Consider the following 27,137-nt stretch of genomic DNA (forward strand, 5'->3'; position numbering starts at 1 on the left):
TCGGAACAGACTCGATCTTGGTCTCCAACCGGAGCCAAGCCCCGAGTTTTGACTGACTGCAGAATTTCGAATCCGACTAAACCGGGCATTCCCCACCCGGAAGACTCCGAAGCCTTGAGAATTCTCTGCGACTTGATGCCGTTGCTTTGAGTCGAGGGGTGCGGGCAGCCTTGTTGTTCATTAGATTTTTCGGTGATTATATTCTTATTCTTTTTTTTTTTTTTTTTGGAACATGTTTTGCATTGATAAGTCATCCTGATAAGAATCCAGATCCGGAGTCGAGGAAGAAGTTTATCAAAATCGCCAATGCTTATGAGGTAATTCTGTGGAGTCTACATCAAATTCAGATTCTTATATACTCATCTCCATCATCATTGCTGAAATGCTTTTCTTAATTACTATGTCGCTTATTTTTATCCTCTTACATAGTGCCCAATTCCTTGTGGTTGTTTGCTTTGATTTGATTGCCTAGCGGGGAAGCTGTTGCTCAATAATTGATGAAAGTTCTTAACTTGTGCAGATTTTGAAGGACGACACCACCAGAGAGCAGTATGATTATGCTATCGCACACCCCGAGGAGGTACGCCAAAATGGCATTTTCTTCAGTTTGTAAGTGATTCTATAACAAGGAGACATTATATAATTCGTCGAAAAGTTTTTTTTTTCCAATCTGATTTTCGCCATGCTGATAGCATTTTTGTTCTTAGTTCTTGTTTTTCCATTTCATGACTTTCATATTTCTTTCCTCACATATATCCCCTTGGTAAGTGCCATGGATTTTGGCCCCATAGGTGGGTCAGCTGGCTCTTTACTTAGGACTATGGATGCCTGGTCAAAAAATCATTGCAGTCAGTTATTTTTCACTGCATCTAGGTAAAAGCTGCTCTCTACTACTTTATTTCTAACTCTTGGTTCTCATCAAAATCACCTGACAGTGAACAAAAGAATTCCCAGTTGTTTCCGATTTATTCACATTAGTGCAAAAAAAAAAAAAAACTCAACATGCTTTTAGGTTTATCTTAAATAGTGATTGTTTACTAGTTTTCTGGTCATAAACAATTAGTGCGATTTTACATTGAAGTTCTTGCTGCAGGTGTTTTACAATACAGCACGTTATATGATCGGGCATACTATGGGCACAAGACCGTGAAACTCGACATTAACCTCTTTGACTGTCTTTCTTTGTACTCAAATAATGGAAATTTTATTTCTGGGCTCTCTAAGACAATACAGAAAGTTTCTGAAACCTATTTTTCCTGGGCAGGATCTGCGGGCAATTTTAATTGGTCTTCTATCAGTTCTTTCAGCGTTTCAATACCTGAATGGATGGTCCAGGTACAAGCAGGTACTAAGATGTTTGAAAATAGAGTGACTCTGTTATGTGAATTAATGACTTTAGAGATCATGTCTTCAGCTTTTCCAGCTACCTTCTGTTTCTGTTGGGAACTGCAGATGCTTTATTTGACTTTGCTCACAGACCTTTCTTTATGCATTGAGAGTATAAAATAATAAGCTTATATTGATATATAGCCATAAAAGGTTAACGCACCATGGAATTGGATTTATCACCTAATGCTTGTCTCTGTTGAGCCTGCAAAGATTCTAAAACTCTGTGGTTTCAGAGACCATCTGCGGGAGAGGTTTATGTGAATTCTAGTATGCAGGAATATAGTATTGAACAATGAAGGGTTCAGTTTTGTTAATCATATACATGCAAGTATCTTGGTGGACTTCTAAGCTGTATAAATTCTATTAAGCACTAAGAGACTGCTATAATTTTTTCCCTTTACGTTGCATGCATTCTGAACCATTACTCCAAGAAATATTCATATGTCAGTTTTTTAGTTATAATCCCATAGAACACAACAGACAGCGCAAGTAGTTTATAGAACAGGGTAATCATCATCTACTAAAACAAAGTAATGGTTGAACTTTAAAGCATATTGTACAGTTTCTGGTGTTTCAGTTTGCTTGTCTTTGGTATCCACTAACATACTATGGGAGCTATGTTTCTTCGTTTTGCAGGTAAAATAATATTGTTTTTTTTCTTTCTGTTACTGCTGGCACAGGCTGTTGCGATGGTGAAGCAAACTCCAGCTTATAAAAATAAGCTCCGTGCTCTGGAGCGTAATGGAGGATTATCTAACAAGAAAAAGGGTTCTAAACAGACAAACAAGTAAGAAAAGTTTGTCATCTGTAATAATGCAAACAGCAAAACCAAAGATTATCGGTTTTTGTGTGTGTGTGTGTGTGCTTTTCTTTCCTTTTCATTTTAGCCATCCATTTTAGTTATCTACTCTCCTTGTGTTGCCAACAGTTAAGACTGTCATTTGAATTGTTCTTTTCATTTGCTGTTGATTTTATGTTGCTATAAGCTGCTAGTAGACTGCAAATTTGCCGGCTATGATCAGAATTAGGAGAGTGGCTGGTTGTTTTCAAGGCCATAGTTAACCAACTGGCGCAAAATTTCAAGAATGGTCAATCGTGCCAAAACTAATGAAAACTTGATGTAGGCTTTAATTGGAGAAGAGATTAGCTAGTTTTATAGTTTCAAAGGAGACAATTGGAGAAGAATGCATATTTCTCTACTAACAATTACAATAATTGTTTCAACACACATGTGGGCTGGAACAAATTAACAAATGACCTATAGGGTCTGGCTACTTGGTCTTTTAGCTTGTGGTTCCCATCCCATTAGATTAAGCCAGGTTTGATTAAACGTGAACCCGATTTGTCAAGGGTTCCCGACTTGGAGATCAAGAGGAGCTAGGCAAGTAAACGCCTGAGTCCAGTCAACAAGGTTCATTCTATTTCACTCTTTCCTTCTCCTCCATGTCTTTGATCCCCCTCTCCTCCTCATCCTCCTCCTCCTCTCTCTCTCTCTCTCTCTCTCTGCTTGAGTGGGCGAAATGGCTCGACCCTTCGTCCTTCTCTTCCTCCTTTCCTTGACATCGATCTTTCCTTCCAAAATCTCGCCGGAATCCCTTGCCGATCTGGTAGCTGACCTCCTGGCGCAATACGAAGTCATGCGGCAAGTTAGAGATAAATGGCCATACAATTGCCTGTGTAACGTCATTTTGTTGTGAATGGCCATAAAGGGGTGCTCCTTTCCTTCTTCATGAATTAAAGTAAAGCTAATTATATATGGTCTGAGCTAAATTGCTATATAATGTTAATCATTTCTCTGGAAACAACTAAATAAAAAATGTTTTCATACGTTTCCCCTCTTTTGCGTATTCTCGCAGATATTGCTACCAGCTGCAGCCCCGAAACCCTGAAGTTCATGTCTAACAAGGTCGCTTTCTACCTTAAGGCCAGAAGAATATCAACCGATGTCTATAACCATCGATCGATAGTCTTGGTACGTTTCTTTTTTTTCTCTCTCTCTCTCTCTCTCTCTCTCTCTTTCCGTGGGGAGGAGGGCGGGGGTGGAGAACTAAGAAAAGAAAGAAAAAAAGAAAAAGAAAAGAAAGGATCTTCCATCCATGTGCACAAAACATTGATCCGAAAGGCAGTTCAATGATTTCAAATCCACATTTCAAAGAAAATTCTACTTTATGGATTCGTTTTCAAATTAATCATTGATTGTTTGCATGTAGATGGTATCGTCCATCTCTGTCAACTGGTTAGCTAGAATCCCCTCTTGCGTGTGCTGGAGAAAATGTATTCATCAATAATTGAAACACGTCATAGAATCAGTGGTCAATGCCCATCATCTTCAATCATAATCACAGTTTTGAAGAACTAAAGTGGCCCTTCATTATTTTTGGCTCATCTTCTTACACTAAATCGAGTGCCTACTGCCTACATACTTTGAACACGATCTTGCGCCGACCAACTTCACGCAGTACAGTAGAAAATCACCTCCGAAAAGGACTAATGAACGCCTTAGCTCCTGCCTCACGTGCATATGCAGGGTCGAGGGTTCGTATTCATTATTGATTACTGTGAAGGCAGCCCACCATGATCCTTCGTTGCGTCCCCAGTGGTCTATGCTCACGAAGTCGGTGCAAATTCATCTTGGCTGAGGTTTTAATTGATTAACCATAGCACTGACGTTGGCTCCAGTACTGCATGGTGGGCGTTCTATAGGTGCTTTCTCTCATACTTTATTGCCACTTTCGCTCTGCGCAAGGAGGATCCTTCGATGTGTAAAAACTTATCCACAAGGATATGTAAAATGCTTTTTTGTAGATCGAATTCAATCCTGTCCTAGATATGACTGACGTCGGTGCAGGTGGCATTAGATTTGACAAGAAGCTAAGAACTAATCCGCAAACAATTCGATAACCAACTTTTACGCCTTCACGATGACCACTCGTTTTTTATTAAACTCCTCCATGGATGTCAACTTCTAGTGGTTGACATTAGAGCGGATTGTTGCTTAATCAACTATATATGTCACACGTAAACGATGATCATTATTCAGTCAGCTCTGTGGACCTCATCCACACGGCGAACTTAGTTATTAGAGGGAGAGGGTATCGTTTGATATGGAGATTGAGACCAGCCGGTGTCCCGGGTGCCCCCATTCTAGGGCGCAAGTCCTCAGCATCACATAAGAAAGAAAAAAAACAAGAACTGCGCAAAATTAATATGTAAAAGAGATATGCTCATATTATATATGCAATAATTATTCCCATGCTCGCACGGCCCTGCTTTGTAAGCGAAAATGTGGGCTCTAGATATAATTTATATTCAAACATCAACAATTTATGCAGAAAAAATTTAGGAGTCTCAGTGTTAAAAAACAGTCTTAATAACAAATTTGACAAAATGTACTTAATAAAAGCTTAATCACCAAACCAACAAAGTTCACAAAATGATCTCAACAAGTAATGACTTAAATGCACCAAGTATATTTAAATAATATACTTGCATTATTTGTTGTCGAGATGAAACTGACAAAGGTGAGGGACAATAACTCACCTCAGCAAGCAACGCCTTGCACTTGAGCACACACACTTGAAACTCTCACACACCAACTTACGAAGTGAGCACGTGAACTCACTAAACTCTTGCTCAAGATACTTACCATTCTTTTGATGCTATACACAAAGGCCAGCACCCCTGTTTATAGGGATTGAGAAGGTTGGTGGTGAAAGTTCCAGCACAATCTAATTATGTTTCTTATTTTTAGTTTTTAGTCTTTTTAAACACCGACATTCAATCCAAGAGAGTCGGTGATGACCCTTCTACACACTTAAAGTTCCAAAGTAAGATGAACAGTAATTAACGAGTGCAGTAATTACAGTTCCAAAGCCATTCGCCGTATGGTCTGTCTCATTCTTCCTTGTTAAACTCCTTAATAATAATTATAATACACCGAAGAGCCGATCTGCAGTCTGAGTTTATGTGCATGCCCACTCACACCAATATCACTATATATAATAAGGAAGGATGTTCGGAAGCTCTGGGATGGATACTCTCGGCGTTATGTAAAACAAATTGGATGGACAAATTTGGCAGGAATATGTTTGCAAATTGGCAACTGGCATTCTGCACCCATAAATGATGAAAGATGTGAACCCGGTTCACAGTTGTGCGATCGCAAATTGGCGATGCCTAGAGAAATAGAAACAACAAGCTATTAAGTCATTCTGGAAGCGGGAAAAAGTATTAGAGTTTCATCAAGATAGAGGGGTTGGTCGTTCAGTTCGCGAATCTATCTAGTTCTAGATCAATATATACCCACCGCTTTGACTTGTGTGCGTCTCGTCTCTAGAGAGGAAGTTCTTGAAAAGAAGCATTATTATGGCATGCTGCAAGGCAACTTCCGTGCATAAACATGCGTTGCATTCATTAATATTCGCGCGACTTCACGCTTCTTTTAGGAGTTGGTTGGTCTTAATCAGCTACTTCTTGATTAAACCAAACAATTGTTCTAGATAATTGCGTATACATGTATTTTCATTTCCATTGCTGCTAACCCTAAAGCTTTTAGCTAGCTGGTGTCAGCTTCAAGATTTAAAAATGGGGCTCGCAAGGCTAAAGTGTGATTCGGAGAATCTTGTGATAAGCATGCTAAGAGAGCGGAGACTGTGTATATGTTTACCTAATGCTTTTACAAAGAAACAGAAATACGCGCATATGATCAGCAATTCCGTTCCAACTCCAAGTATAGGGATGGTGCTTCCAGGAATGGTTAGATCAAGCAATATTCGGTCAAAAAGTTGCTGAGTCCAGAATTTCCCCCATAAAAGAAGAAGAAAGAAGAAAAAAAGAACCCCCTCTGAAATCTTGCAGAACTAGCTTTCCTCTCCGCAAGTCAGTTTGAAAAATATTGTTCAAGGTAGGGAAACATATGGCACATGTCATGCCCAATGATTCGGGACTTTTAACATCCCTGCCATCTCATAGCATAAGTTGGGCACAGACGGGGAGGGGCCTTCCCAATCATGAAGCAAGCAAGATTATTTTGGTACATGATGCATGCATACAAAGGCATATAGGGACTTCTCAATTAGCTCAAACAGATGCATGTGCGCGCAAGGGCCTACGGATAGGCCATGAGTGGTGGGAGATGGATCGGTTATCTTTGCTGCCCACCGGCCACTAGCGCACACACACACCCTTTGCGGCCAAATGTCCAACAACTGGGCGTCGCCAGTGGAGAAGACGATCGAGCTGGATGCTGATAAACCAGGTCCCCTTCTTTCTTTCGAGGACCAAATCCATATTCCTTTTCTGCAGGTAACCTAATATTAAGTAACCCCTGACCTTGACAGTAGATACAGCGTTGTATATTCCTTTTAATTAAACTCATACAGACATTCATGTCTCACTTAACTGAAGGGATAAATTTTGTCTGGGATGCGTATTTTTCCTGTTTGCTTTATCATACCCTACGGATATCGTCACCGTATTTCGTTTAACTAGATGTAATTGGGTAATCATGTTCTTCCCAGTTTGTTTGTTTTAGAGACTAGAAAATGTCATCGTCATCCAAAGGCATTAGTGGCGGTGGGCACATGGTGGCTTTCCGGGCGCGTCCACTTGGAAGTCGTCGGGAGACCAATATTATCATGGGAGTCCCCCCACCACCACAAAGAAAAAAATGGAAGCCATCGGGAGGATGCCTTTGAACGCGCAACAAAAAATGAAAAAGCAAAAGCGCCTGTGCTTGGGTGGCAGCAGCGCTTTGCTTTTTGGTCTTCTGGGCCTCCTCTCATTCTCATACATTTATTTGCCACGCGTACAAGGGCGGGGATGGTTGGAGTATGCAGCAATGGACAGCCCATGCGCAGCAGCCATGGACGGCAAGCAGCCTAATTAATTGATGCGGGCAGAAGTAAATTGACCCTGCTGCGCGAGCTCGATCATAGCACCTGGAATCCTGCAGGAGACCGCACCAACCCCACGGAACCAGGCCTCACCAACTTAGCCTCCTGGAGGTATCAAAAGCTCGAGGCGTGAGTCACCCCGAGCTCGCATGGCAAGTACCTGAGCTCAAGCCAAGCTCGGACTGCCTTGCCCTGGTTCGCGAGCAGCTCATCCTAGCGTGTTAAGCTGGTAAAGACGAGAGAAATAATAACAAAAGAGATTGAACGCCTTGACAAAACAAAGAGGTTCGTCCTCTAGGCAAGGAGAAGGCCATCATCGGTCCAGTTACACTCGTTGGACTGAAGAGAGGATTCCACGATAGGCTGACGACGCCAAATTTTCGAGGCGGGAAAAAAAAATTCAAAAGAACAACCCAAGGTCATGGGTAACTCTGCTAAGAAATCAGTACACAAGGAGGTGGCAATCATCATACAAACTCAAACCCGTGTTGCTAAAAGTTGGATAAGCGCTACCGCGGCCCATTTACCTAATCATAAGCCTAATAGAGGAAGTCCATTTAGAGATAACAATGTCAACTAGAGCTAACCTTTCTATTAAGGGACATAACATGTAAAGCTGGTGATTACATATAGACGAAAGGCCACCTAATGCGCACCTTTGCGTATAAATATAGATGTACATAAATAGTATACATTTTCCAACAGAGTCCGAGTGCACGATTTGATAAGTACTCTAATGAATTCGTCACCACCTACAAGTTTAATCCCTCCCATGCATGTATCTATTATGAAACACGGTAACCTAATGGAAAGTTCCATCTGAAGGATTATATGCTTTTCTCATTTGCTTGTCATGAAATAAACAAGTACAGATGTAACCACATTCCATGCAATTAATATATAGGAAAAGAGGAGAGAAAAAGCTTTGATGTGAAGGTTAAAAAAAAGCTCGTGGTTGCATCTGCCTTTGATGCAGGCCATGCCAGACCACTTATGAACATCCCGCGGCAGGCAGAAATACATCAGATAAAAATTACTTGCTCCAATCTGTGAATGATCAAAGCAAAAAGCTTGAACATGACTGGATCAACAAAGGAAACACAATCGCCAAGCAGATACAACATTACAATTTGTCTACCTGTATTAGAGGACACTGTCCAGAAAGAAATTCATGACCATCCACACCTGTAATAAATCTCTTTGATGGCTGTCTAACAGGAATTATTTTAAAATGGTATGCTTACAATTTCCATAAGACAGGTTTGACCAGTAAGTTACACTTGGCAGTATGCCACAGTTCCTGTTGAAACAAGGATGCTTTAAAGGCATACTGATAAAGATGAAAGCAAGAGTAAGTACAGCCTTTTGGTTTTTGGTCTGCAGTTCACATAAAAAAAGCACAGTGTCTGCCCACAAAGAAAAGGTAAAATTATACAGGAATTTGCTGATACCTAAATACGATTTCAGCCTTTAGAAGGAATTCAACATAAGAATTCCTATCACATTCTGAAGCGATTTTCAATGCTGACAGTAAACGTGGCCCTTGTAAAAAAACAGAAAAGACAACTTTAAGATAGTTATCATATCATCCTAGATGGCGTTTTTTGTTCAATTTCAAGCCAAAGAAACATAGAATTTGAATCACTGCAAAACATGAAAAAAGCAGGCACCTGCAGCATGCAAAGCTATTCATCATCTTTGTATGGATATTCCTCTGGAACTTGCTTCAGAAGTTTGACTCTGATTTCATATGCATCATCTCCTCGCAGCATATCTCGAACCCATGATACTTCAGTTTTCATTGATACCTGTAACATCAAAATTCACGTTTATAAACAACCCCAAGAATAACATGGTTTGAAGTAGTTTTAAGATCAAACACGCAAACTATCCACTATCAGAGGGAATAGTAATTTCAGGTGGTCAAAATTTAGTATTTGAAATATTTTTCTTTCTCATTCCAGTAGAGAAATTTTTGGTGTAGCCCCTAAAGGATTTGGACTTCAGACCCCTTGGTTATGATAGTGGGACCTTACATCTAGCCATCTCATCTAATACAGCATATAGGACTTATAAACAAGTATCACTGCTTCCAAATGATCCAATATGTTCTACTCCTGATCCAAATTCTATGTGCAGATATATATATATATATATTATATATATATATATATATCACAAACATTGGTCTCAGGTTTCCATATGCAGGGTCTTCACAGGCATTAATCAGGAAGTCTATTTTTCCTTGGGAAAATCCCATTAACTCAAAAAATAAAAAATATTAACAAATAATAGAAAATTATGAATTTTTCCAGTTTTCGCTCATTTTGCTGTAAAATATTGACAAAGATTAAAACAACTACCAATTTCTACTGCTGTGTTCTTGATCTAACTTGTTGGTGAAGTAAATTATTAAAAGAAACCTCTTAAAACTAAACATATTAAAAAACGTTGGTTCTAAAAAAAAGGATAACAGCCATGATATTTCCATTTTTAATATTCTTTTATAAAAAAATGGCAACAATCTGACAATGACATGTGTGTGTGTGTAGGGGGGGGGGTGTGTTAAGCTAATACTCTTTCCCTTCACCCGAAAAAATGTGATTTGCATGTTAAGACATTAAAATCATGCCGCTTGAACATGCCAGATGAGTACAAGAGAAAAAAATCAGACGTTGATTTTTAAGTTTATAAAATCTTATCTACACATTTTAGAAAGTTTATGCTTTTATAGAATAATAACTTTTATAGTTTCCATGGTACACACACACACATATAGCCAGTTAGATTTTCTGAAATGCCCAAACTGTTATTCTGGTTGGGTCACTCGCAAGGAGCAACTCCTGATCCATGAACCAGCAGCCCAGTACCTAGCGACAAAGTGATGGGCCACATGAGCATGTTGGTGATAGGCAAATACCTCACCTTTTTTCCAAGCCAAAGCACACTATTTATCATGCTAGTCCATAATCTATATTGGAGGATACAGATCACAAAGACGCTGAATGGTGGATGAGAGACCATGACCATCTGAGCTGCATGGATATGTGTTCTGCAACTGTGTCGCTGCCATTCTTCTGATGAAAATATTTCAATGAAACAAGCAATACTAAAAGGATAATACTTTGTCATAATGTTTTCCTAGCCGCAGTGTCATTCAAAAAGCTTCAGGACTCGAGGAGAAATTATATTTTATAAATGTTCTAAACCAAAACTTTAAAAATTATCAGGAATATCTGAGGAAAATGACTTTCAGAATTTTTACAGTACCAGCATCTGTCAACAGCATGATAAACCCAGAAAAGAAAAGAAAAAGTAAACTAGAGAATGAGCCAACCCAATAACCATGAAGTCCTCTCAATTCTCATTCAGGAGGGAGAAAATGCTTTCTTCAGGAATCAGAAAAAAAAGCACTACACATCCATCCAGTGATCATAGCTGCTGGACCAAGAAGTTTCTTTACAAACAAAAACAAATGGCAGGCAGAAATAGTATACCCCAAATTAACAATGCAAGATCATACACCAACATATATCATCTTTTAGCACTTTATGCATTTTCTAACCACTCTGTGTTTTATCGAAATATTTCTGCATGCTCGTCCCAAACAATTTCACAGTGGTGCTAAAAAAGGAAAACCCCTTTAACAAGTAACAACCTACAACATGCAGAAGCATACGGAATATCAAGACAGAGAGTAGACCATTGTATCACATACCAAATCAGTTTCAAACATGGACTCATAAATGCATGTCAATTCCTAGGAATAAAATTAGCTGTGAATAACACTCAAAGAATAAACAAGTTACACAGCTTACCATTTCCAGTGCTCCTCGGATGACTCCACTCAAGATATTACAATAGTACAGGCCTTGGCAGGTATCTGGAAGCTCCACAAAATCTACCAAAGGATTGTCTTCAAGAACAAGACTGCAACTTGTTCCTTCAGCATCCCAATTAGTAACAGTTGCAGTCACCCCCAAAAACATTTTAAAGCCTACCTGTTTGACAATATGAATTATGAAGACACCATTAATTCTTAAAGGGAAAACCAAAACCACGAAAGGCATGAAAGGCAGAAAGTAGTACAACAATGGTACTAAGGTAGAAAGGAAGGAAAACAAATTGTGATTGCCTCCTTCACCCAATTTTTATTCAGAAAGAACACAGATGGTGGAACAAGCACTTGAGAGAAGAATTTCATGTTCCAAGGATTGAAGTCATGAGCAATTAGAGGTGGACAATTTGCATGTCATTGCAAGAGTTGGTACATGAGAGTTGGAGAATGCTGTATGAGTACCAGTATATAGAGTTGGTGCATGAAGTCATAAAGAATTAGAGTTGGTGAGTTTGAAGCAGCTTGGAATAATTTTTTTGGTAGCTATATGTTGTCAGATAAAGTACTAACAAATTAACATGATAACTGATGGTTCATATTGCCAGTAAGCACTTCCACCGAAGTTCTCAGTGTCCTCTTTACCTTTCAAGTTTCAAATGAAATCAATGCCATATGAACAAAACAAACATCAAAAGCCATAGTATAAACACAAAATTATAGCCGACTGTTAGATACTTGAACCTTGGAGTCATATTTATTTGTAACAGACAACAATATGAATGTGGACAAGTAAAACAGCATATAAGATATCTTGTCAACACCATCTATTAAAGGAAAAAATCAAAGAGAAAAGCAAAAGAAATGAAATAAAATGTGACAGAAGCTTGCATAATTCACATATTTTCTTGCCTTGTAAAGGGATTGAAATAAGAAAAACGTGATGACAAGGCTTGTTTTAACGACACATTTGAACAGAGAAGAAAATGATAAACAAGTAAAACAGTATAAGAGGAACACATTTACATGGCCATAAATTGCTTATCACAAATAGACTTACAGAATATAAGAATAATCATAATGTCAAGCTACTTAGACAAAGCAGTGAACAGGTTTCTACTTCCTCCCATATTACCTTTGCAATTACTTCAGCTGTCTCCTTGAAGTCAACACATCTAGAAACATTTGATTTTGCTAAGAATTCATCAATAAGACGAACTCCAATATTATATCCCCTGCATAAAAAGCAATATTTTTGTCAATATAATTAGGTCAATGAGGAATTAGAAAGACTTTAAAGAGAGGAATCTACTGATTATGGAAGGGGGGCACCAGTACTACTAAAAAAAGCCAAATACCATAAACAATTTCATCAAAGCAGCCAAAATATTGATTTGCACAAACTCAAAGTGTAAAAGGTGGTAAAAATTGCAGCAAACGACCTAGCTAATGGCAGAGTGACATTTAGTTCAAATCATTGACCTTGAGTAAAAGCAGTATCTTAAGCATTTAGATTAACAACGAGAACCCATTGTTGGGGAGTGGCTACCATGACTTGTGAGACCAAAATCCCACATAAAAGAAATAAAGAATCTTCTGAAAATGAATATGGTTTTATCCTTAACATGGTGCCAATCATGTAATTTGAATCAATAAAGAGGTGTCTTAAGCATTTAGACTCACGACCAGCTTCCATTGTTGGGGAATGGCTACTTGGAGACCAAAATCAGACATAAAGAACCTTAAAAGTTTCTGAAATGAATATGGCTTAAACCTTAATGTTTTGTCAATCATATGGATTCAGGATCTTCAGCCCAAGTAATGCATATCTAGCCAGAAAGATACAGAACCGGAAACTTTATGTTGTGATTGAAAAAGGGTATCATGACAAAATTCACATGAACATTGGTACAAGTTGAAAGCTAATAATGTAAACCTGAAAACAGCTGAACCAAACCCTTAAATTATATTCATAGTCCACATTACCCAGCTGGTGCATCACCTAAATGATTTATCATCAAAAGTTCATGAAACATTTTCTTCCTGTAGATCACACATAGTAAGAATTTTTAATTTTATATGATAAAGTAATGGGTTTAGTAGTTCATTTTAATGTGTCGATGCATTTATTATTACCTAAAATTTTTTGCATTTTTGGGAAAAAAACTGAAAACTGCAAATTTTCCAATGGCCAGGAAAACAAAAGCTAGAAGATTTATGAAACTCACACTGTATGCATAGACAGCCAAATATGCATTGCACGCATAAACATTTTTCACAAACATTCATAGAGAAGGACAATTTTGTGAAACAACAGAAGCCTTCTGGTGTAATGATCCATTCTCCAGGTCTCATCACACAATACCAAGCAACTGAGCAAGTTTGAGTGAGAAGTTTTGTAGGAGTTCTTTCTAGAACTAAAGAAGGGTTAAAGAAGAAAAGGAATTACTAAAATATCAGTATCTGAAACTTAGAATAACCAGAAAAAAGAGGAAGAGAAGTGAATCTCCTTGTGGAATGCCGACTAGCCGTTGCTTCTGTTAATTTCCACGTTTCTCGCCCTTCACTCTTCGTACCTAGCAGTTAGGTCCCATGCACTTCATCCAGAGAACACCCTCCTTTTTGCTGAAGCTACAAACGAATTCGTCGTCTTAACATTCATACCATATATTTTCTTACTGATCATGTTGACGGTTCAAAAAGATTGTAGGTCCCCAGAAACTAATCGTTTGAAAGGCCAGACTTTTTCGCCCATTAAAAGTTCAACATTCGATGATATATCTACGATTGGTGGTATTTGTGCTATAAAGCGCCACTACATAGGATAGGTAAAGAGAACCAACGGAAACAGCCTAAAAAAAAAGAACCAACTTTTTCCGCTCCTATGCCAAAAATTCCAGACCAGTCAGGGCTCGCCTAAACCCTCATCCGGATGTCAATGCTACGGCAACTAACAATTGTACCTCCAGGTTACAGAGTTCGTAAAACAACCCGCGCCCTGAAGTTCAAAGGTGTAACAAACAGAATCCGATATCAAGAATTTTGAAACTGTATCCACTGACCACAGAGACAAGGAAATATCAGACAGAACGCTGTCATGGAGCTCGTGTTACTTTATACCTCTTCCGAACTCTCCTAAAAAAGCCGTTAAATCATTGAATCATGAAAGGCCTATTCCGCTAAATTTAACATCTACAGTCGTAATTGAGTAGCACCATGATGATATCAAAACGCGTGGACAAATAACAGCATATAAATAGAGATCTAAAATAACAAGGCCAAGAAAAGAGAAACAAGAAGAGGATGCATACATCTGATCGAGTTGCTTGTTGACCTCCTCCGTCTCTTCGAGATCAGTGAGGAGCTGTCGCACGATCGCTCCGTATGTGAGAGTGAACAACTCCGCATTCTTTCCCAGCAGCAAAATCGAATGCCAAAGGAACGACAAAGAGAGAAAAATGAGCGGAACATTAGGGAGTTGAAAGAAGCTAACAAAACGCCATTGCCCAACTAGAGAGAGAAAATAGGAGGCAGAAGGGCGAACTACCACACGCTCAACGCTCGCGAACACGGCATCTCCCGATCGAGGAACAAGCTTAGCCATAGAAGATCACGAAGACGGCAGTATTGTACCGCACTTTCCGATTTCTCTCGTCCGCGTTCCCCCTGATGACATTGTGGAGAGTAAACTGTAAGGAGAGAGCCTCGCGCTCACGTCGGACTCGGGAGCTATGTCACAATGGTACGGGTACGGGTACGGGTGCTGGTACGGTGTTTTCGTAAATCTTGGTACGGGTACGGCGACTATTATAATATTATTAACTTATAATACCTAAAATTTAAAGAAAACCAAAAAATCTTCTCACATGTCATAATCCATGAATCCATAGATAACCATAGATAATAATCTCATAAGTCATAAAAAAACAAAAAACATCAAATGTTCCTTTCATAGATCATAGATAATCTCATAAGACATACAAAAGTTCTTCCATAAATCCATAGATAAAGAAAACATACAATGTTCCTTCCATAAATTCATAGATGATAATCTCATAAGTCATAGAAAAAAACAAAAAAGATCAAATGTTCCTTCCATAGATCATAGATAATCTCATAAAACATACAATGCTCTTTCCATGCTGTAAGACAGTAAGAGTTGAATTATATCAACAAAGATCAATTATTATGAAAAGTGATCTGGGGTCTCCCTGTTGTAAGTATTCCCTTCACAGATTAGTGATTACTGCATTCACTAATATAATGTGCCAATTGACTGATTCAGTAATGTAAGTGTGTGCAGATTGGAATGCATGTATCTCAATATCTCATTTGTACTTCAAAGTATGTACAACAAAAAATACAGATAATTTAAAATGACCGACGGTCTGTTTTAGTGATTTCCTGTGAAGCATACAATGCATCTGAAAACTGAGGATGAAGCTTGAGTGGCAATGTTCTTCCACGAAAACAAAAACAATAATGAACCCCAAAAATAATGAAAACCGGCGACCAACGGCGAACCCCTATGAAAGGAAAGTTGATCAGTGGCTTAAAAACCCCTAAAAACCTTCCAATCATGAACAAAACTGCCCAAATTCCATCACAAAGCAACAATGCAATCAATGAAAATACAAAATCACAATATTGGGCATCAAGATTCAAGAGACAAAACCCTAAAACCCTCCCGCCGCCGTCCGTTGCCGTTCAGTCGCCGTCCGCTGCCAGCCACCGTTAGCCGTCCGTGGCCGCTGCCCAAGGTGCTGCAAGGAAGGCCACCGTTGTTCCAAAGTCGGGAGGAAGACTTGCGATTTTCATTTTCGTTTTTAAGTTTTAACTGGAGTTTTGTATACTTTGGACCTGGTTCCGAACCGAACCCAGATCCAAACGTACCGGGACGTACCAACGTACCGGTATTGCAGTACCGGCGTACCGGTACGGGTACTCCACCAAAAGTGGCGTACCACTGTGACATAGTTCGCCGGAGTCATCCTATCTGCAGTGAGATTGTCGAACAATGAACACTGACGCTGGAGAGCGTCCTTCTCGTCGTTCTCTTCTTTCATGGCGTCTGTCTGCGTCGAACGATCCCTACGTTTTCTTCTGAATCCCCTTCGCTATGGCCTCCTCGGAGGCAGGTATCCGTTATCTCCTGTCCGTCGCTTCCTTTTCTTTCCCTTTACTTGGTTTTCAACTTCAGAATTTGCCCATAATGGCTCGAAACCATCTGCAAAAATCGCAGAGCAATTTGTACTTGGGCAACTCTCTGAATTGCTCCCAATAGATCCTGGAATTTCGAGGCCAGGCGAAATTTCCGCGGTTAGTACTTCCGATTGCGATGATGAAAGGCTTTTGAGTGGTGTCGACGGGTTTTTATCTGATGCGGAGAAGCTACGGGGCGTTTTCTTGCAGAAATTGGTGGGAACAGCTCGTGTCGAGTCTGCCTTGGCGGCTACCGGAGTGGAAGTGACGGAGAAAATAGTGAAGGAGGTCGTTAATAAGGGTAACTTGAGTGGGCAAGCGATGGTTTTGTTCTTCCGGTGGGCCGTGAAGCAACCTCCCTTTCCGAAAGATTTGAGGAGTTACAACATTGTTCTCAAGGCACTGGGAAGAAAAGGGTTCCTGAATCAGATGGAAGAGTTGACTGATGAATTGAAGAAAAATGGGCTTTGCCCTGGTTCGGAAACGTTGTCAATCGTGATTGATAGCTACGTTAGGGCACGCCGAGTGTCGAAGGCGGTCCAATTCATTGAATGTTTAGAGGAATTTGGGTTGAGCTGCGATTGTCAACATTTTAATATTCTTTTAGAGTGTTTGTGCCTGAGGTCTCATGCTAGAATGGCAGATTCACTTGTTAGAGCTATGCAGGGGAAGGTATCATGTGATAAGATCACATACAATATACTGATTGCTGGTTGGGCAAGACTAGGGAGAGTGAAGGAAATAGAAAGGAGTTGGAATGAAATGGTGAACAATGGATTTAAACCTGAACCATCGACGTTCAGCTACCTTATAGAAGGGTTGGGTAGATCAGGAAGAGTTCAGGAGTCCGTTGATGTCTTTCACTCGATGGAGGATAAAGGGTGCAATAAGACCACTTTGAATTACAATGCACTTATTTATAATTTTGCAGCAGTAGGGGCTTTGGATGAGTGCCTGAAATACTACCATGAGATGTTGCAAAAAGACTGTTGCCCACCCAATGAAGACACTTATGCAAAATTGATTTCCTCCTTCCTGAAAGCCAGGAGGGTGGCTGATGCAATTGAACTGTTTGACGCTATGCTGGGTCGGGGTATTGCTCCAAGTACTGGAACGGTGACATCATTTATGGAGCCACTCTGTAGTTTTGGCCCTCCTCATGCTGCTCTTCTCATTTACGATAAGTCAAAGGGCGCTGGATGTGAAATTTCAATAAAAACTTATAAGCTGCTACTCAGGAGGTTAGCTAGGTTTGGGAAATGTGGGATAATGATGAGAATCTGGGAGGAGATGATAGAATCAGGAAAGTCTTCAGATGTTGAGGTGTATGAGTACCTTGTAAATGGGTTTTGCAATATTGGGCAGCTAGAAAATGCTGTACATGTCATGGAGGAGTCACTAAGTAAAGGGTTTTGTCCAAATAAGGTGATTTATAGCAAGCTAAATAACAAGCTACTGAATGCTTGTAAGGTAGAGATTGCATACAGGCTTTTCTTGAAAATGAAGCGTGCTCGCAGTTTTGAAAATGCTAGAAAGTTTTGGCGCTCAAATGGTTGGCATTTCTGAGGCTGAGTTTCTTCCAGTGGCTCTTGCCGCAGTGGGTTACAGAACTATCTCTTCCACCAGATTGGCCGTAGTAAATTCAAGATAACATACGGTTCAACTCTGGATGCTCTTTCATAACAATTGAGAGAATTTGGGATCATTGTTAAAAGGTATCAAATCTTAATTTTGAGGAATTGTTGATGCCTCAATTCACTGAGCATGGTTTCAAGAGGACAGCTTACCTGTTGTGTATGGTAACAAGTAAGAACATATTGAAGTTGAAACAGGCTTCAGTTGGATGAAGTTGAAACAGGCTTCAGTTGGATATCAAAGGCTTCATTACTCGCAAATATCACACTCATGGAAAACTTTTTTGTGATTCAGTTTAGATTTTTATGATGAAAAAGATTTTGGACATTTGCCTGTATATTTAATAATTGAACGGAAGACTCTGGTCATGGAACTTTTGCCCCTGCAGAACATGAGAAAGGTGCCTAAGGACAAGTGGAGACATTGTGACCATGTTTTTTTGAATTGACCACAACTTTTACGAAGCTTTTTTTTCTTTATAACCTGCTTCCTTTAAGTTAAATTTGAAATAAAGAATATAATTGATTTTGCTGATCCTGTAGTATCATCATATCAAATACTGCCATCGAGTTCAATTTTAGGGAAGAAAGATGATAAATTTTGCTGATTTTGCCAATGTGTGTCTTGTGTTTCTTTTGTCCTCTTTGGAAAAGAAAATTGATAGAGAGTAGGTCTTCAATGATATGCGTTAGAAAGCAGGAAGCACAATAGATGATTTGGATGAGGTGAGAAATCTATGGTAAACTGTTTAACTATTCGTATAACTGGAACAAAGTGTAGAAATCTAACATGAAGAAAAAGGTTAAACAAGTGTAATAAGGAGTGTAATAATTTTAATTAAAAGATTTAACTTCCTTGAGTTTTTTAGGAAAATGAGCTGAAGGCATGTCATATTTCCTTTCAGCCATCACATTATAATCTGCACAAAGATGCATCAAAAAGTTGTAAGTCTGGACTGATGGGTGTAGTTTTGCCCATGTTTTTCAGGCTTTCATATTGACTTGGTTAAATTAAAGTTGGTACCTTTCTCAGTTAGCTGTTGCATTGAACAGAAAAACTCAGCCAGCTATCGTATATACTCCATATGTTACTCAATGTAGTGGCCACTAGACAAACTGTTTCTTCATATGCTGCTGTTGCATTGCACATTTTAATGAACATACTGGCACATCTTCTTTTGCTTTTATTGGTGACAAGACAAAATTGTAGAAGCCAAAGCTTTCACGGATCCTATTAACAGAGGAGTCACTTTAATTGTTTATACTGGCCATGTATAGTTAGCAAGAGTTATTCGGCTGTACTGCTGACAGGCCGACTCTCTCAAAAGCTGTAGTATGTTTGAAGCATTCTTTCCAACCAGCAAGTTCTATGTACATGCATGATCGCAACACAATGTAACTGTTGACATTCACCGTTTTGTAATTCGTCAGTTTACGTCACGTGCAGTAGTTCTTGCTTTTTACGCAAGCCGCAAGGTAATGCATTTTGTTGGTCAGTTCCTCCTTCTCGCCCTTGTACAGTGAAATTTATTTTAGCTATTTTGACTGTACGCCTAATCTATGCTTATAATTGATTATATTAAATGTTTTATTTATTTATTTTTTCTGGCCTTTTGCATTGTTACATAATGAATTCGGCAACGGAATTCATAAATATAGCATGGGCAATTCACTGAGATTAGTGATTGTCAATTAGGTGCAGTGACCATGAAATCAATTTTCTTTCTTTTACAGTGAAGGAGAGGTTGGTTCTTATTTACGCTTTACAGCATTCTCGAGCCTGCTGTGAATAAATGTGACAAAAGCCATTTGATACTGGAGCTTGGCATTAGTTTTATGAGAAAATACAAAACTGGAACTCGTTTTTTCAGGTACAATTTGTCTATTTTACATGTAAAACATGTGTCTAAATTTCACTTAAGGAAATTATGTTCCGAGAGAGAGAGAGAAGGTCTTGTACTTTTCATATATTTACCAGGATTTGCTTGCAGGAACTACATCCGCCCTTAAGGGGGTTGGTCCCAGTGTGGAGGGCCTTGTGTACTGCTGCAGATGGCTAGAATACGTTCCAATATGATTTCTCTTTTCCTTGTTCCATTGATGGAAAAGCAAGTTTCATATTTTAATGTGTTAAATATATTTGTTATTCAAAATATCACCAACAATATTTTTTAATACTATATCTTGCTAACTTCCCCTGACAATAAATTTGCGAGAAAGCAAAGGATATACTTGCCTCCCATTTGTGAGAAATATTTATCATGTTGTATTTTGTTCACTCCGTTGTCAATATAGATCCTTCTTTCAGCCTCCCGTTTGTGAGAAAGCAATGGATATGCTCACCTTTTCTACTATGGTTTTTCCTATTTTCAGGGTGGTGCTTTTGATTGCCAGGATAAAGTGAAACAGTTATATTTTGCCAGCAAATGATAATTATTATAGCCACAAATATCGTGATATTTTTGAAAATATCATGATGCTAATGAAAAAATAAAGAAAACAAAAAATGGAAAATATTTCGATATGTTGAAAAAAACGTTAAAAATGAATTTATCGCAACTTTTTCATTTATTTTTTATTTCATTTTCTGTTTTTATTTTTTTTTTTCAAATTTTTTTTCATTGTTTTATTTCCTTTTGTTTTAGGTCTTTAACATGACCTCCTAAATGCAATACAATACATATTCGTTTTTCATTTCTTGTATATTTACTTAACATTTTGATTATCTATTTAAAAAAAACTCTGAGTTTTTCTCAAAAAACAACTTTGCCGAAAAAAAATACCCGAGAAAAGCCTCGCCAATAAAAACCCGAGAACGATATTTCTAGCTATGCTAATCATTCAATTTGTGTGTCTCTTTCAATGGCTTTACGATAAGATTGTTATTTACAATGTAGTTGTAAATGGTTTAAGATGGTTCAATGTAATGGATTTGTAAATGGTTTACAATAATATAATTTGTTTGCAAAAGAATTGTATAGTTACAAAGTTAATATATCTCAAAAAATGCATGAAATAGGATTTATGGCTACACAAACCTATCAAACGTTGCATTATACACCAGAGTGACCTGCCGCAGGAAGAGATTGACAAGGAAACATGTACGTCTTCAAGGAAGACTCTTCTCCTATTCATGTTCCAGGTATTTCAGCTGTAATGAAGCTGATATTGTCTTCATCTGCATCTTCGTTTTCGTCTTTCCAGTCTGTTTTTAGTTTGTCCAAATGTAATAAACCAAACATTTGGCATGGTTATCTTCCTCATTGTGATAGGACTCATCTTGGAGACTTGTTTTGGATGGATTTGTTCTGTCTTCTGGTTTAAATCCTGAAAGTGATGATAAATGTGTTTTAGCTGTCAGATTTGTGAGAGTCATGAGTTTTTTTTTTTTTTGATAGTTTTTTCATTGTACTTGAATATATTTTATGAAGGGAAAATATGAAGTGTTTGGTTTGTTTTGTATGTTCCATGCTTTTGTCAAAATCACTTCTCATCAAATATTGTTCATTTCCAACGTGATGGAGGAGGCTAATATTCCTTTAGTGTTTGATTAAAGTTCTCTAAAATTACGGAATAAATGGAAGAGAGTCTTGCCTTTATACTTAACAGAATGGCGTAGATGATCTCTTCTTGATGGAAATCTGTATAATGATCCAACTTATTAGAATATCGATGCATTATTTATGTTTATATTGCCAACTCCTTAAGGAATTGGGTTCATAACCAGGTTGCCAAATGCATGTTGCCGGGATATGCAGATGATTATAATTGGTCTCGATATTATAATCCCAAAGTTAAATGCATGAGGATTTATAAAAGAAAAATTTTCTTTTGGTGCGTCATCCGTTCACCTAAAGTCCATTTGTAAGAGTGAAATGTCCTCTCCGTAGATAAATATGGAAATGCACGCTAGCGTTGCAGGGGATTGTAAAAGAGTTTGTGGGCAGATAGATAACTCCACGATCTGAGGGGTGATGTCCATTATTGATCATGACCGAGATAGTGAGTTTAAAAACTCAAAGGCAAAGTATGTGTAAGGAAAGGAAGAAAACCAAACATGCCCAATACCAGCACTGGGTCAAGCAATCAACTCACAAAGAGAATATGAGGGAGAGTCAAACATTTTATTTGCGAATTAGTCAGTTGGGAGAACTTCAGCATAAAATTTCATCTCTTTCTGTTACATGTTGGATATCACTAGGAGCTAGTAGACTTCCACCAGTTTGAAGAATCTGACAGATGGATTGAAGCAATGAATAAAGAGATAAAAACTTTGTACGAGTGTCAAATGTAAGATATTGTGCCGAGATCCTCCAATGTCAAAAGTGTGCTTAAATGTAAGTCGTTCTTCAAATGGAACATAAATCTGATAAGAGCATCGAAACACTTCTTGTTTGTTAAAAGAAGAAATTCAAAGCCATGGTGTTTCTTGATGTTTATTGGAACACCCCTTGCTTGGTTGTCGGGGTAAAAATGCAATCGCTTGGTTACAATCAATGTTGCTTGTATATATCAACAAGATAATTATCATAAGCTCAAAGGATCATATATGCGAGGTGAAACATCTTCTATGCCAAATATTCAAGAAAATATTTCCTGAGATTTGAGGTGGATAAAAGCGAAGATGGCCTAAGCTTGACACAACAGAAATACACACTTGGCATTTTAAACAAAGTAGCTACGGATAAAGGCCTGTAAGCCATTAAGCATACCAAGTGTGTTGAAATTATGTACTTTAATTGGAAACTAGCATACGATCCCACTGAATATCGCGATTATTGAAGTGCATTAGTGCCCTGCTTTTACTAAGCTAGATATGGTTTGTTTTTACGAATCAGTTGTCTAACTTTATGATCGTCTAAATCCTATTCAAATCTAGTCTAAATCTGATTATCGACTGTTAAGGAATGTAAAATAAAGATTGAGGTTTATGCCTCCTTCGTTTGGAGTTGTAGTCCTTGGCATCCTTTCATCTTTGTTTTCATCTTGTACCAAAAATTCTGGCGGATTGGCTTCTAATAAGATCAACGATGCCATATGAAAAAATTAGGAGATTCCAATTTTCAAAAACAAGATGGTAGTTCCTGATCTAGACACTATATATACATAGCTATTAATTTTTTGTAAGAACCTTAGATATAGGGCCATTCATACCTTTTTTACACTTGGGAAGTTGCACCTTGCAACTGACTAACATTGCAAAGTTGACGTAAAGCCTTCAGAGTACTTAAAATAGTTACTGCATGTCTTTTGCAACATGCTAAAGTAATAGAGGCATACTTTTGGTGAACAACGGAAGGGTATCTTGGGGCTTGACATTCAAGGAATTCCTTCATGTTCAAACCCTTTTGCTCCCGGCATTTATTAGAGACCATTTATGGTCTAATTGAACAATGAAACTGGAGATGAAAGACATGCACAATTCCTAACTTTCTCAACATGTTAAACAACAAAAAGGAAAACAGGTATGGTGGTTTCCTTTGCTATTAAAAGGGACACACTCGTGCTTTTCTTTTTTCCTGGTTTGCCTTTGAAGAACATTGATTGTGCCTTACCATGCTTGTCTAAATCATTCTCTAGTTATTGTCTCGAGGAAAGAGGAAGGAGGACACCGAGGTTAAGTTGGTTAACTGTTGCCTGTTGTTCATCTGTCGTGTTTCCTTAGAGCCGAGGCGGTTACTAATTTGATGTCTTTGGACCAAAAAACTCGTATTATTAAAAAAAAACGTTTAACCTGTTAAAAACTAGTCAGCGGAATAAAACATGAAACACTTTTTATTAAAAAATTTAAAAAGAAAGAAATGCATTTTATTTCGTGTTTTTTACTTTTTTTTCACCATTTTTTCATATTTTCCCTGTTTTTTTGCAGTTTTTAGTTAGCAGATTTTTGTTTTCACATTTTTTGCATTTTGTTTTTAAGATTTTGGTCACCTTTCTTGTTCTCGTCCAAAGATTAACTGTTTTAAAATTTATCTTTTTTTTTATGGTAAAACCTACTTTGCCGTTTTATACCCATACAAAACCCCGCCGTTTAAAACCAGAATACAAATAGCTGACAGAAGAATTGAACTGTGCTCTTCCCATGTTACATGCGCCATTTCTTGCACTCCTCTTTTTGATGTCAAATCAGATACCGTTTGCGGGACTGAATACCCGATATGAGACTTGTCGGCCACTTCTGTTTCTGGTAGCGAAATTTTCTTTGCAAGCGGTTCTCTGTCTGCAGTAGCTGAAAACGGTACCAGAATTTCTTTGGTGCAACTTAAGCCAACTAAATTGGCTGCATTATATATATGCAGAGTTGGACCTAAGAATACGGTGTCCTTGGCTAATATTTTTTCTTCATCATTTGGACTTTGGATGCCAAAAATTAGGTTCTGAGACTTTGACTACTAAAGAAAAGGAGCTGCTGGTTGCTTCCGACCAGTTCATCGACTGGATGAGCTGGTTCCAATGCTCATAATTAACAGGCATGAGGTCATTTGCAGAAAGGTAGGTAAAAGACAAGTTGGCCTCAAGAACTCACACCCATCTAATTAAACAGGCGAATTATCAAAACAGCTTAAAGGATGTGATCTGAATAGTTTATTTAACATGCAATAAATTTTGCATCGCATCATTTGTTGTGTAGAATGGAAATTGAAGCCTCAAAATCATAAAAATGCATCAAATTCTGATGGGTTAAAAAAGCATGATTTTATTTCTCTATTGACATGCAATATACAGCATGACTTTGAACAAGAAAAAGCTTTTTGCTTGACCCATTCACACTATCAGATTACGTAACACTATATCTTTAGTTGGGCAGTACCATAAAAATGCATCAAATTCTGATGGGTTAAAAAAGCGTGATTTTATTTCTCCATTGACATGCAATATACAGCATGACTTTGAACAAGAAAAAGCTTTTTGCTTGACCCATTCACACTATCAGATTACGTAACACTATATCTTTAGTTGGGCAGCACCAAAACTTGGAGAACACCATTCTATGCATATGTGTGGGGAGCAGATTCAGCTACTCCTCACATATTTATGAGTTTTTGCTCGGTGTAAAACTTGGAGATGGAGGCCTTCTGATCCTGAGAACTTCTTCCTAAGCAAGTTCAACGGAACTTTGGCTACATAGAGGATCGAACAGGTGAAAAATGAAGAACTGATCGGCTGAAACTGTTTCGATTAGAATTGCTGATTCCTGCTTTAGCCAAACGCGTCATTGATGATTGAAGATCTTCAGTTTAATCAACACGTGCTACATGCTGTTCCTCATGGCATTATAGATGGCGAAGAAAATACAAAGGAAAAGACAAAAAAATGGACTGACCACACTTGGTGAGGCTTAAATGTCATACATTTTTTGAGGCCAGGTGTGCAATATTCTGCAATATGCTTTTGGCTAGATCTGTGGATACATAAGGAGATGGGTAAATTCAGAATGCATCCCAAATTTTTCACCAATTTCAATCATGGAGCAGCGGCTCACACTGTGTAAAAATTCTTATCCAAACAGATCCATGGAAACGGGAATAGGACATGTTTGTTACATATCATGGGTGGGAATGTCTTGTTCTTCGTTTCTAGGGCCCAGATAGCTGGAAAGTTAAGAGGGTAACTAAAAATCCTGGAAAAAGAATCAGGCGATGGCAAAAAGTGAGGTCCTTCCCAATTAGCTCAGATGTGTATGATCAGCTATAATTGCATTGACAGTGGGACCATATGATTCGGATTTGTAAAACTCTTTTACCGTGTTCCACCCATTTACAACCATGCATGCCTTCGACTGTCAATTCAGGATATTTTTTATCTTCCTTTTGTCACAGTGTCCATTTCAGGGTTCAGGTAAGGAAAATTTTTTAGATTTCCCTACTTCCTCACCGATTTACCTATTTACAATCATGCCTTGTACTGAATTCAGGATGTGTTCAATCTTCCTTTTGTCACAGTGCCATTTCAGGGTTCATCATATCAGGATTTTTTTTTTAGATTTTCCTGCCTCCTCGTCAATTTTACCCATTCAGAACCACAACTGCCAATTCAGGATGTGTTTCATCTTCCTTTTGATTTCATGGTTCAGATCAGGAAATTTTTTGAGATTTTCGGATTTCCTCTTCAATTTATTACCTTGGGGCCTCGAAAAAAACAAGGTAACTGACATTGTTGGCAACAATAATGGTGTGCTGTTGCCATTATTATCTTCTGATTCTTTAAATGTACTTTTTTTTTCAGGGGGTAAAGAAATATGAAGTGTGGTAAATCTAGACCGAAAAGAGTTAGCATAGTGAAGATCTGGTTTGAGTCTCCAGATGAACAAGCATGACATTTCGATTTTCTTGGAACTGGCGACGACAGGTACAGCAGTAAAGACCATGTACAACCAAGTCCCTTAACTTGAGTGCAGCTTCTGCATGTAATAATTAAATAGCAGAAGGAATTATTTATGAATTTTCTCTTTTCATGGTTTTTTAGAGGCTCGAGGTTACATATTAAATATCTTGCAGTTGAGACTTTGTGATCCCTGAAAGTTGCTGCAGCTAGCCAGGCCCTAGTTTTCCTGGCCATTTTTTCCCTTGATGTTACTTGGAAGCTGGACTCGCATTTTAGTTAGTGGAAGGACGAGACTGTTAACATCTTAGTGCTGCGGGAAGACTTTCAGGGCCTGCCTGTCAGTAGGTTTAGAAATACAAATTTCTGGTTTTTCTGCTTTCCAAAACTTCGAGCTTGCAGTTGTGCAAGTTCTGAAAAAAGTGAAGCTTTTCAATGCAGCCAAAAGTCTAGAAAAAGAAATCCATATTTTGGAAGCCTCCCTCGCTTATATTTTGATAAACCCATTCATGCTTGGTTGCGTGGCCATAGAATTTCCAGTGGCAGTGACAGTCAAGAAGGTAAAGGCTTATAAAATGGATCTACCGACACCAACCAACCATCTGACAACTGTTGATCGGCTCCAGCCATCAGGTAGCAGCAAGAAATAATTTTGTTCCCATGGAGCTGGACAAAATCATACAGAGCAATGGCAGGGCTGAATTATTGGAGATGGTGGAAAAACTATTAGAAATTGAAGAAGGTAGTGGGGTGCTCCATTATTGTGAGGAAACCATGTTTATCTTTCTCCCCTTTTCTTCTCGTGTGTCTCTTGAACGAATTCATGTGTCTACTTAAGAAATACAATTCTGCACCACATTC

At 38.3% G+C, this 27,137-nt stretch overlaps 2 protein-coding genes and 1 pseudogene across 2 annotated transcripts; 2 read left to right on the forward strand and 1 right to left on the reverse strand.

Moving 5' to 3' along the window:
- The first annotated feature begins 135 nt into the window (after nt 1-135).
- LOC116260584 (dnaJ protein ERDJ7-like) lies at nt 136-2,180 on the forward strand (annotated as a pseudogene).
- A 6,302-nt stretch (nt 2,181-8,482) lies between these two features.
- On the reverse strand, nt 8,483-15,952 carry LOC116261237 (uncharacterized). Its single transcript, XM_031639908.2, has 7 exons — nt 15,794-15,952; nt 14,666-14,784; nt 14,430-14,527; nt 12,254-12,353; nt 11,102-11,284; nt 8,954-9,091; nt 8,483-8,825 (listed from the first exon to the last, which is right to left on the reverse strand). Exons 2-6 carry the CDS (start codon nt 14,720-14,722, stop codon nt 8,969-8,971), a joined length of 561 nt encoding a protein of 186 aa, XP_031495768.1. The 5' UTR covers nt 14,723-14,784; nt 15,794-15,952; the 3' UTR covers nt 8,483-8,825; nt 8,954-8,968.
- A 109-nt stretch (nt 15,953-16,061) lies between these two features.
- Nucleotides 16,062-18,489, forward strand: LOC116261254 (putative pentatricopeptide repeat-containing protein At5g43820). Its single transcript, XM_050079732.1, has 2 exons — nt 16,062-16,437; nt 16,531-18,489. The coding sequence occupies exons 1-2, from the start codon at nt 16,183-16,185 to the stop codon at nt 17,884-17,886; spliced, it is 1,611 nt and encodes a 536-aa protein (XP_049935689.1). The 5' UTR covers nt 16,062-16,182; the 3' UTR covers nt 17,887-18,489.
- Nucleotides 18,490-27,137: the final 8,648 nt, after the last annotated feature.

The sequence above is a fragment of the Nymphaea colorata genome, chromosome 9 (assembly GCF_008831285.2).
Source record: "Nymphaea colorata isolate Beijing-Zhang1983 chromosome 9, ASM883128v2, whole genome shotgun sequence".
Lineage (NCBI taxonomy): Eukaryota > Viridiplantae > Streptophyta > Magnoliopsida > Nymphaeales > Nymphaeaceae > Nymphaea > Nymphaea colorata.